The 12,603-nt window shown below is 39.2% G+C and overlaps 1 protein-coding gene across 7 annotated transcripts in view; it reads right to left on the bottom strand.

Moving 5' to 3' along the window:
• DAB1 (DAB adaptor protein 1) overlaps positions 1–12,603 on the bottom strand; it is a 623,369-nt gene that overhangs the window by 158,032 nt on the left and 452,734 nt on the right. For 6 of the 7 annotated variants that reach the window (XM_067535437.1, XM_067535435.1, XM_067535436.1 and 3 more), the window contains one exon: positions 10,554–10,756. In XM_067535437.1, the coding sequence (XP_067391538.1) occupies positions 10,554–10,620 (67 nt within the window). In that variant the 5' untranslated portion in view covers positions 10,621–10,756. Of the gene's footprint in view, positions 1–10,553; positions 10,757–12,603 lie in introns of those variants that run through there. The other variant, XM_067535434.1, reaches the window with a different exon arrangement.

Consider the following 12,603-nt stretch of genomic DNA (forward strand, 5'->3'; position numbering starts at 1 on the left):
GGGAAACATAAACAAGTCCACTCCCCGTAAACAAAATAAGCTCCTGAGAGTGATCCCCTTTGATTTCTCATTAAATAAAATCTACATTTATTTTTCCAGATATCAGCAAGCATCTGAGCCATTTAACTAACTAAAAAGAAAAATAAATCAAAATAAAGCACATTATGAAAACTTGGACTCTCTCACTGCAGTGATGGCCCTTTAATTGCTTTGTTAGCAGATCATAAAGTGAACAAATTCACCTGTTTTTCATTGTTTACAACACCCATCATTTGTAATGTCTGAAAACTAGACTCAACTTAATATAGGCTATTACTATGCTACTCATGTACTGTATTACTATTGACTCTGGGCGTGTCGGACTTTTGCAGGACTGAAAATAAATTTGATAAAATACAGTTACTGGCTGATAAAAATATTCAAATCATAAAAATAAATGATATTTAAACTGCAGTTCTAATCTGGATATGAGTCTGTAAAAACAGCATCATGGAGCTTGCATGTGTACTCTGTCTCTGCGACTTCCATCTCAAATCTGTACTATTTGCAGTTTTCCTTACTGTCAGCAACACAATTTTAACTGGTCATCAAAGTCAAGCTCTTTTCCCCCCCTAGGTTGTGCATTATAAGCAATGGTGATTCTGGAAGTGGAAGTTAATTAATAATTATACTGAAGAATCATGAGGCAGAATAGAACTCACCTCACATTCCCGTAAGGAAGTTGTGAAAAACTATCAAGAAAAAAACCATAAGAATGTATTCTTCATCGCAGTCAGCAAATGTGATTCTGGCTACATCCAGGGAGCAAATCTACTGAGTACTAAGATGTAATTTTACAGTCACTTTTTGATGACAACTGCACTTGAAATCAGAATAAGCAACCAGAAATTCTAAAAGATTATGACGAAACATATTTTCAGAGCACCTTTCACTAAAATGTATGGACTGGTGAAACTATGAAAGAGTCAGGCATGACTCTAAATTAAAAGATCCAGTACAATGTAGCAGCCTATTGGTCCCATGGATAGATGTAAACATAGCGGCCATTAGATGACCTCCCATCTCCTTCTGATCTAAATTTATGACCTTCTTAAAGCAGCAGCATCTGTCAGTTCCTTAAAGGATGTGCTGTTTCTGAAAGTGGGAATTCTTTACAGAGTGACAATGTCCATAGGTGGAAAAATAATACTGGTGGGACGGAATATTTGAGCCAGTAGGCAAAAAGAAGAAAGGATCAGCCACTTAAGAAAGAAAAAGAAGATCAGAGAAAAGAAAAGGAAAGCTAGGTGCTGGGACGGATTTAGGGCAGGTGACCTAGGTGACCACCTGGGGTGCCGAACTTGGGGGGCCTCGGGCTTGGAGGTGCTGTTTTCGTTGTTAGCAGCAAAAGGGAAAATAGAATGTTTGAAGTAAAATGTTTCAGGTATTCCATATCTGGATAAATCATGCCTGCAAATCATGCATCAAAGTCATGAAATGGGCTAAAAATGCAATAAAAAAATAAGGTAGTCAAAGGTTTAACAAATGGAGGGGGGAGAAACCAAAGACCCTGCTCACCTGGGGCGCCATTTGGTCAAGGGCCAGCCCTGGCTATGTGTCTTCTCCTCCCCGCCCCTCCTCATAACCCTCCCCCCCCTTTTTTTTTTCCAAATCTTTTTCCTGTCGTCCTCTCTTTTTTCCTATGCCGCTCCAAAAACAGAATAATGGGATTGCTGGGCATCCGATTCTTTTCTTTATCAGGGCTCTGATTTATATTTATTCATCCCTGAATACAAACCGTCCTTAATCTGGAGAAATGAATCCAGCAATATATTCATGTTTGGACCGAAATAAAATCCAAACTAGATGGAAAAGCAACTTTCTGCCAAAATAAACAAAAAGAAAGTCTATTTTCATGATCCAAAATAATCAAATGCCAAGCCTGGGCCTCAGATAAATGCCCATCTAACTAGCAGCTACCTGAGATAGACTTAACTATTGCAGCATCTCATGCAGCCACACAAGCAAGCTTCAACTTGAGTATGATCTAGGACAGAGTTTTCAAAGGCACCAAAGCGACAGAGGAGCCTACCTCTCATTAAGTCTAAGTCCTGTTCTATACTACAGAGTTAGATCGACATAAGGCAGCTTACATCAGCCTAACTCTAAGTGTCCACAGTAAAATGTAGCACCCACTTGCTGTAGCTCACCTGCTACACCAACTTAATAACTCCACCTCCAAGACAGGCATAGTGCTTAGGTTGATGTAGTTAGGTGGAAGCAGTGTCTGTTGCTGCCTTTCTGAAGCTGTCAGATGGTGCACCACACTGACAGTTAAAATCAGTGCAAGCACTTCTGCTGAGGACACACACTGCCGACACAAAGAGTTTGGACATGCTAAAGAGATTTAATTACTGCGGTGGCTGTACGTTGACGTAACTTAGGTCAACTTAATTTTGTAGTGTAGAGTGGTATTTCGATTCCTAAATGCCTGAGCCACTTTTGAAAATGAGAGTTAAAAATGTGATGATGGTCAGCAGTTTAACTAGCAAAAAACATCCAAAAAATCGCAAATACAGGAGTGAGTGTGGTAACTTTCAAATGAAGTTTCTTAATTAAAATTGATACAGGCCCAAACTGGTGGATTCCGAATCTGCATCCAAATTTGGTAGTTTGGTTCACCTCAGTTGAACTTTTCATTTACATGCCACTGTGTAAGTTAATTTCCACATGGACATTTTCCATGTACAGTATTAACACGGATCCTTAACCAATGCAATCCAGTTCCCAAAAGGGATTATGAAGTCATTTGTAATTCCAAGAGACTAAAGTAAATATTTCATATTTGATTCATAGTCCATAAATATTTACACAGGGAGATTTCTCCATGTAGTACAAGACCACAAGTGGGTCACATTTTTATCGAGGATGGCTAATAAAAACTCACAATTCTCTACTCCAAAGCTACTAACATCCGAGGCTTATTCACTACTCAGCAAACCAAATCAATCAAATGATGCAATGGGAAGAATAACCAGCTTTTAAGCGGCATAGTCTGAATCATTAATAAATGACCAGACTTTTGCTGTAAAATGTCCAATTTGTGGGCAAGGGACCAAGAAGATACTTTTAATTAGCTATGTGAAATCTCTTCAGGATGCCTTTTAAAATTCCAGCAAGGTCTCTGTAGGAAGTTGCAACACAGGAACCACTTACAATACAACTAGTAGATAGCAGCCTCCGATGGCATTGAGATTAGGGCTGGAGATGGGGGGATGGTAGAAGGATAATCCTTTCTACAACATATGGTGTACTGTCAGCTCATGTGACAGAGTGAAAACAAGGGAGGAGGATCGCTGAGGTCAAATTGAAACAAGGGTCCCTGGTTGCTTAGACTCATGACAGAATATGTAGTAAAGAGCAACAGACCAGTCAAGTTGACAAGTTCATCACTCCTCAACGTTTCCATAACCCCATCCTAAATGAAGTCAGTTAAAATCCCTGACATAAGCTTGTGGCTGGGAATAGGTACAGGTAGTGTTTCTATAGCCCATCAAGTCCCAGAGGTTTAGAATATGTAGTAAATACGTATTATCAATATTGATTGAATAAAAGGCAAAATTAGTACTTGATATTTTTAATGGTCTAATTTTCTGAATGGATCAAGATGACAGTGTTGATGTAGGGAATTCCACTACCATTCGTGTTACCTTACAGTTTTGCAGCTGTGGTGTATAACAAGTATTATCTTAGAACAAGCTGAACTTTCACATCGGCCTCTGGAGAATTTTATATATCCTATCTTAATAATCATCACTTAGTGTTAGCATTTTATAAATCAATGCTAGTGGTAATGGAAAGAGAGCAAAGAGATGTGAGAATGACTGAAAAGTTTATAGCAAGAGAAACATTGTCACCACGACGCTTAATGAGGTTTATTTCAATATAGCTTTCCTGTAAGGGAATGAGTTTGCATGACTATAGAAACACACAAGATGACAGGTGTTCCAAATACATAAACGGGGGCTCATAAATTCTGCAATTTTATCAGTTAGCCCAGTTGCTGTAGAAATCCTCCTCCCCACCATGGGAATCCTGTTTCTTATGGTTATCTATGACATGTGCCTCTCTCTCTCTCCACCTAAGCCCTGCAGATCGCATCCTCCCATCTCCCATCAAGGTAAAATAATGATCAATCTAGAAGCTGAATTTATTAAGAAATCTTTATGTAACTGTGACAATCAAGGTCCAAACACTCCAGAGGAAAATAGGGGGATTGAATCCCAATTGAATCTGATTGTATGAAATATTATTGTTCTATAAAAGTATATTGAGTAAGGTATCATATATCACAATGATCATGAATATCATTCTGTGATGTATGCAAGGACTGTGTATGTGTGAGCTGGAAATATGTTTTTAAAATATTTTTTGGAGGCAGTAAATAAAAAAGCCTGCCCTAGACAAAGGAATGTGGATTTACCTGTCTGCTGGGCTCAATTACAGGCAGAGGACAATGAAAGTATATTTACATCTAAGGTAAACAAAGCAATCAAGCTAACAAATGATGGAGGAAACAGCTTGGTGAGCACACTGGGGAAAACACCAGGGTCTGAATGTCCAGGAGATATTTCTAGTTCTTGAGACAAAGACAATGGACTTTGGGAAATATCAGAGGAGCAAAAAGACATTCTAGTTATCCATCACTTTAGGGATAAATGGAAGAGCATCCTCTGATTCTGGAAACACTGGGTCCTCCTACTGGAAGAGCTGGAGAGGCTGTTAGCTTGATGTAAGTAAGAAAACTGTTTAGGTACAGACTGTACCTTGCTAAAGTTAAGTCAGGGACACTAGAAAGTGTGTTTTATTTTGTTTTGTTTGTAACCATTTTCAGTCTTTCTCTCTTGCTTAGTATCATTTAAATCTATGTTCTTTATTAATAACCTTTATTCTTAGTTTTATGGTCAACCATCTCAGCGTTGTTAAACTGAAGTAAAGACTGAATCCCTCGCTAATCAACAGGCTGATGTGTGTGCTGTCTCTTTGGAGGCAGCAAACAATCATTTCTGGGAGTGTCCAGTGAGGGGGATTGCACACTGCCCAGAAATGTCTCTGGGGAACTCGAGAATTGGGATTCACTGATTGTTAAGTGCAAGGCAAGGTTAAGACTGGCAGAGTCTTGAGGTGTTTGCTGGTGAGGTGACCAGACTGGTGTGGCAGGGAGGAGACACACAGTTTAAGCCCCAGCAAAGTTTTTTCTTTGAGAGTGGCTTACGGTCCTGGGTGCTGCTATGAGGAAAGTGTCACAGTAACAAGGGTAAAATTTACACAGTGTGGCCTGTTGCCTACCCCACAGAAGTGAATGGGAGCCTTCACATAGACTTCAGTGACCTCTGTATCAGGACCACTGTCATGGCCTCTGTATACACAGCATAGCTGAGGGTATACATTGAACCTTTTCTTCCTAAGTAGTTCCCTCATTCTACTCACCAGCCAGAGCCAGAGAACACAAATTTGACCGGACAGCGTCTATATCCCTTTAATAATCTGAAGCAGACAAATAAAGCCTAAAAGGCCATGTACAGATGCAAAGTGGCACTTTGTTTTATATAAGGCAGACGATTCAAATGAAAACGTGGGAGACATATTTGAAGGCATTAAAGAAAGGTTAAGAGATCTCAGCAGTGAACAGCACTCAGAAACCTTTCCAACCATTAACCAATCTGAAGAGTTCTTTGTAGCAATATCCCTAACGTGATCTATAGCTGCAGAGTCAGCACAAAAACAAGTGTCTCAGGTTTAAACCACACATTTTCCATCAGCCACCTGACTAAAGTAACTTCAAATCCTGTTTCTATTCAAAGCTAAAATATCCATTAAAAAAAGGTAAAGGATTTTTTGTTTGTAAAGGAATAAACAAAGTGGTGGCAGCATAGCTGGTTGTGTAGCCTGTTCTGATTGTAAACCCTTTATGTATGGACTCTTTGTCACTGTGTGTGCATAGAGAGCTAGAAAGGAGGCGGTTTGGCCTCCTGGCACTACTGTAATGCAGCTAATACATAATATTAATAGTAACAACAATCACTGAATTCAAAGTGATGGCTGAAACCAGGGCCGCTGACAAAATCTGAAGGGCACTATGCAAAAGTAACACAAAGGGCTTAACTTAGCCCTGCAGGGTACCACTGCTGTGCTTTTGCACAAATGTTGGCCCACAACTGATCCCTCCCACTATACCCAGGGAGAATCAATGTGGCCAATCCTATTGATCTCCAGGTGCAGTGATGTAAATAGAGGGCACCAGGCAGTTCCTGAGCTAGACTGGTCCTTTTTAAACCTTTAAATGTTATTATTAATACATTCTTTTTATAGCACCTAAAGTACATACATGGAATAGGTAGTCAGTGCATTGTGGAACGTGGTCATCACGAATCCCTGCAATGGAGAAAGCCCATGACAAACTATACTGCAGACCCATGACAATAAATTGACCTTACATTTTATGTGCCTCTTTACACATCACTGACACCCTTTGTCCAGGATCACCTTGTAGGAGGCAATAAGGCAAGAAAAACAAGTAATTTGTTAGAGATTTCTCAAATTTTCATTTTGTTTCATTTCAAAATATCCCTTAGACAAGTTTAATATAAAATGACATTCTCCTGTGAAAAAAATTCATTTTTTGATGAAACTCCATTTTTCAGCAGGAAAATTGTTCAGTCGAAAACTTTCAACTAGCACTATGCATCAGAATAACATTACAGAAACCCCTGTATTGTCATAATCAGACTACTGTTAATACCAGCTATTTATAGTTACTTTTTTGTCCAGTATGTAAATCAAGTTACAAACTAAACTGTCTAGTTATCACCCATCAAGTCATTAAAACTATGAATTACAGACTAAGCATTTAAATCCATACGCAGTTTAATTTATGTTCCCCCCCCCCCCTGGAATCATAAAAAAGTAGTTCTGAAATAGCCACATTTCTGAGAAATCCAAAAAGCACTAAGGAGGCACTCTGATTTATGTGGTCAGCACATACCTCATCTGCTTAATGTATATATATAACATACACAAAATTGCTATTCTAATTTTCATATTCATGGTATTCAGTCAATTTGCAGAAAACAGCTATGCAATACACAAAATGGATTGGCAGTATCAATTTTATAACCATGTTTTCATTTTTTTTCACCTCGTTAATGACAATATTTGCACTTCTCTAGCACTTTCCATGTGCCTTACAAACATTAATGAAATATACTTCACAATTCTCCTTTGAGATCCAGAAATATTATCATCTTTATAGAGACTGGAAAACTGGGCCAAAGTGAGATGTGTAGCTAAAACCACAGAGATAATTTATGGTACAACCAGGAAGACAACTCAGCCTTTATGCCCTAATCCCAAACTCATGCTTATTCTCTTTCAGTCAATGTAGATTTTAAATGCACAACACACCTACTGAAAGTCTGTCCTATAAAGATCTGGAATTTACAGGTACATACTTGCTCAACGCAGTACTGTAGGTTGTCTTTTATGCATCAGAATATCAGATTATATTGTGAAAAACGCACATCTCTGATTTTAAACGGAAGCCACTGTCATAAAACAATAAACAGTGACTCATTGGAGATGCCTTAGAGCTGAGATTTCTGTGTTTATAAAGCAAAGACTTATTTCTTGGGAATAGTTATTTCCATTGTATAACTGACCTCAGCGATTACAAACATAACTTCAGGTTGTGCACTTGCTACCTCCCTCTGATGTCAGTTAATGAACCTGAAAAACACAATTTTTTCCAAATGTCCATCATGTCACACTGTACTAGGTTACAGCTCATTTGTTGAGATATACATGATGTGACATGAACCAATGAAAAGTAATGAACAAATCAAGTTTTTTCTCACTTTCATGACCTAGGATTTGAACAGCAAATACATTACCGGAATTTTATACATAGCCTGTCCAAAAAACCCATTCTACTGTGACCCCTGCAGCTTGTTGGCTGTTATTCAAAGCAGTCAGACTTATACAGTCAACATAGAAAATGATTAATTCTGGAGGTGTTCTACTGCTGTACACTGATCACTTTTCAGCCACCTCTGCATGATGAAGAGAAGAGAGACTCCTGCTAGAACTGGTCACATAATATACAACATATTTTGTGAATATTCTCATTGGTAACAGCAGTGAATTCTGTGCACTCTCATTTGTGGAGAACAGACTCCATAGCGTTCATAAGTATGCAGACACTGAAGATTTGTGATGATGATGTGAATCTGGGAAGTTGCATGAATTTTAGCATAAATGACTAATCATCCAAAATCTCAATCCGCAAGAGAGTTATTTGTTATTTTCAATAGTTTCACCAATTCGTTTATGGAGCAGAAGCAATACCATGCGACTTAAATTACCAATCACAAACCACAAATACAGTAATCACAGTCTGTAAACAATCAATATGCCAAAATTTGTTTGCCTAATTTATTGGGTGAATATATATTGTTTGGCATGAGTAATTTGACCAGCTCTACCTTCCGCTGTACATCTTGGCAAAGGAAGGGACCTCTTTACATCTACACCGTGGGTTTTCCAGCTGTGGGTTGTGCCCCCTTAGCCAGCAGGCATGAGGACCTGACATGAAGTAGAACATTCCCAAATCCTTGCTGCTTTCCAAGGGGAAGCAGCAGCAGCAGGCACACAAGGGGAGGCCTCAGGGCCTGTTACTGCCATGCCCTCAGACCCCTCCCTGCACACATCCCAGATTCTGGGCCAGTGACAGCATGCGGTGGCACAGGGAGAGGTCCAAGCAGCAGCAGCAGCATGGAGGATGCAGCTGGAGCCAGTGAATGGAGTCGGCAGGTACAGCCTGGTAGGGATCGTGGAGTGGCGGCAGAGAAAGAGGGCTTTTGGCTGGGGCTGCTGGAGGGAGCAGTAGGCTGGAAGAGTAAGAGCAAGGAAGCTGGAGGGAGCCAAGCAAAGGGCTTGGAGGCAGGGCTGCAAAGGGGGGCACACATGGGATATGACTCTCCATAGGCAGACATAGCAAAAAAAGTTTGGGGACCTCTAGTCTACCTAATGCCTTCTCAGCTACTACAAAGCTCCAATACTACCTGTCCAAAGTTAAAGCACAGTGTTTCTCTGTGTAATTAATAATCTCATTTAATGCAGCATTTAGACCAAATAGCCCAGAAGTTATCATAACAGAGTTTCTAATTTATCTTCTCTCTTCCTAAACGTATAGTTAAAGGTGCTGCTTATTCTTCCAAATCTGGCTGGGATTTTGACGGTCAGGTCCCAGTAGTAGGAAGTCTACCCCCGAAAGATGGTTTCGTGGAGCAAGGCACACACAAAAGGTCCAAACATACGTATGAAAAAGTAAAGATGAATCACCAAAAAGTCAGACAATCTCTCTGTTTGAAGAGCATACAACACACTAAGAGCTACCCAGTACCGGTGCCCTCCAATGGGCTAACCTGCAGCAAGAGAAATACAAACAAAAATAGCAGGATTTATACTTTATCCTGGGCTTTCCCAGTATAAGTACAAATATTTCAAAGTGGTGGTAGTGGGTTTTTTTAAATTTGAGAGTTTCAAATTGGGCATCAAGTATAAAGAAAGTGAAACTGAGGCTGATTTTTGCCCCTGTAGAACAAAAAAGCAGGCAAGCAGCACCATGCTAGTCATCACTGCTTCAAGTTCATCTTCTTTTTAAGGAAATGAACAGCAAAAACCCAATTACAAACTGAGGGCCAGTAGGTAACTTTATTCACATTGATAAGCATTCACTCAAGTAATCCCACTTCAATAGTGCTACACATAGGAGTAAGTATGCACCATTGTGAATACAGGCTCCACAAGCCGGCCTTCAATTTTAACTATAATATAGAAGATAGAATTATTCTTCTGTGTATTATTTTTTTGTTCCTTGTTTTCTACTTCCACTCAGTTATATTCCTTGTACCACATTACATGCAAAATATCCTGTATGTATTCAATAATGCAGCTAAAATAGCCCCCTTCACCATAAGCATAGTGGTCTCCTAGTGGTCTCCATAAAGAATCTTGTTGTGTTTTATTCAGATCCTCGCATTAATAAGATTCAAACTCTGAGGATAAACAGAGCATTTAACCTCTTTTGTTGAGTTCAAGATGAAACAAACAGAACATTTGATAGAAGAAAACAAAAGAATATCTAGCAGAATAAAAACAATTTTTGCTAAAAGTAGTTAAACCAATACTTCTGAACAAAAGCATTTAGATTATCTATTTAGCATAACACAACTAATACAAGACACTTATAAAGTAGAAAACTAATAAAGCATAAAGCAGCAGCTTAGGGTGTTTCTGGGTCTCTCTCTTTTTTTTTTTTTTTTTTTTTAAAGAGTGATTTTTTTTTTGAATGTACAAAGAACCAGGTGTGATGCTCCCTATGCAAACAAAACTCCACTGAAGTTAACACAAGTTTGGTCTGCACAAGCAGCACAGGATTGGGCATGTTTATGATAAATCAAAGTGTAAAAGGAAAATGGTCTTTCATTAAATATAAAGAGAAGTGGACTTACTACCTTTCTTTTTGGAGTCTCTCTTTGTGCTGGTTTTAACAGCCACTGGAAGTTCTGTCTCAGTTGACATCCTATTATATCCTTAGTCCTCTTCACACAGATCCAGTATCTCGGTAAGGCTCATTTAGAACAGCTCTCCAAGAGAATAACTTAGCCCTTCAGATACTATAACCCAGACAGTTCATTTCATTCACTCCTTTCGAGTGCTGCGAACAAACAAACAAACAAACACTAACAGTCATTTTCTGAGTTAAAAAGGGAAAAAAATTGTCAAAGAAATCTAAAATGCTTTTGGGGTCTATAGGAGGATAGTAGGATCTGGGAGATACGGAGGAAGTCACAGGTAACTAACTGCATGGATATTAGTTTTAAAATTTCATGTTTCCAAAATAAAATGTGTTATTTAACCGAGTTTATAGATTCTATTATTTGAGTTTTATCTTTTTGTGGGTGCCCTTACCTATGCTCATATTCTCTTGAGCATATAGAGAAAATTAAAACTTATAGGCCATATTCAAATATAAGGTGATTCCCAGGGTTGGGTTTTTTTTTTTTAATTCTTAATTCTAATTCTTAAAACTCACACAGCAATTTTCCCTTCAAAGCACTTTGCAAACACTAATTATTCAAATACGATAGTATTATCTCAGAGGAGGTGGAGGAAATACCAGTTGAGGGCTCCATTGTAAGTTTACAACCTGCTTTCAGTTATGTGGTGTGTAATTCAACTGCTCCAGGAGCAACCCAGAGAATGAATCACGACTCAGATTCACAACTCCTCCTCTGCTCCTCCCTTGTGCCGGGGAAGGAGTAAATTACTTCACCTCTTTTCATGGAGTCCCTTATTCACCATGCGCATCTGACCAGCTAACCTTGCTGGTGAGTAAGGGGAGCTGAGCGAATGTTCCTCTCAACACCCGTCTCTTTGTCCACTAGCTCTGTCATTCTCAATCTTTTCCACACTGTGATTCCCATAGTGCAAGAGAAAAGTGTTTCAGGACTCCACTCTCTTCTAGCCATAGAGAAAGGGGGGGTGGTTGTAACCCTCCTGGAACTTCATCATCATCATCCCCAGATTGAGGACACATGGATTAGACCATGTTGCCTCTCTAAAATGTGTACATATTATGGTATTCAGTCCACACTGTCACGGGGTTGACCAGTCAGCTAGATCAGTATCTTGGCAGCCGCTGTGAGGTGACTGACTGCACTCTGGGACAGACCTTGAGCTGGTGGAATTTAAGTGGGTCATGGAGGGCTACAACTGGAGTCCAAAGGTTGAATAGCATTTGCTAGCTAGCTGGGTAAGTGTTTTCTGCAGGATAATTCACGGCAGCTGTTTGTCTGCTCTCCCGAGCTGGAAAAGGGAAAACAACAATTGTGGCAAAGCAGCAGCAGCTGAGAGAAACTACTGGTTCCCCAGAATGAATGGGCGGGATTCTCAGGGGTCCATTTTGAATGAGCTGTTGTTGGAAAAGTCACAGAGAACTAAACGACACTATGCACAGAAGGGGAATAACATTACCATAAAACAAAATACATTCCCATCCACAGCACATTAGTAAATGTTTTTAATGAAGTATGATCTCAAACTACATCGAAGATTGAATATGAATTTTCTATATAATTTTTCTTTCAAACAAGTCTTAGGTCTGTTAATGTAGACATAAACAGGTGAGAAATATGGGCCATGCTCTGCCACCCTTACTCAGGTTGAGTAGTATCTTACTTTGTCAATGATCCTATTTTCTTCAGTGGCGCTACTGATGATTAAGGAACAATTCAATTGGAATAAAGTTGGCATAACCTGGCCCTGAGATGGGACTGCAATTCAGTAGTGAACTTTCAGAGATGGCATTAAGCCAAACCTTGGTTCAGATCGTTCCCAAACCTTGAGGAAGTTTGACTCTACAACTATTATGCCCATCTCCATTAACTTTTAATATCAGAATGTTTTCAGAAACCAAAGGACAGAAAAGAAACATCAGGGTCTTAATGACAATATATATATTTTTTTTAGAAAATGTAAATATATATATTTCTGTAACTTTAC

Source organism: Emydura macquarii, unplaced genomic scaffold (genome assembly GCF_026122565.2).
Source record: "Emydura macquarii macquarii isolate MOO-44397 ecotype Brisbane River unplaced genomic scaffold, CSIRO-AGI_Emac_v2 contig_3506, whole genome shotgun sequence".
Taxonomy (NCBI): domain Eukaryota; kingdom Metazoa; phylum Chordata; order Testudines; family Chelidae; genus Emydura; species Emydura macquarii.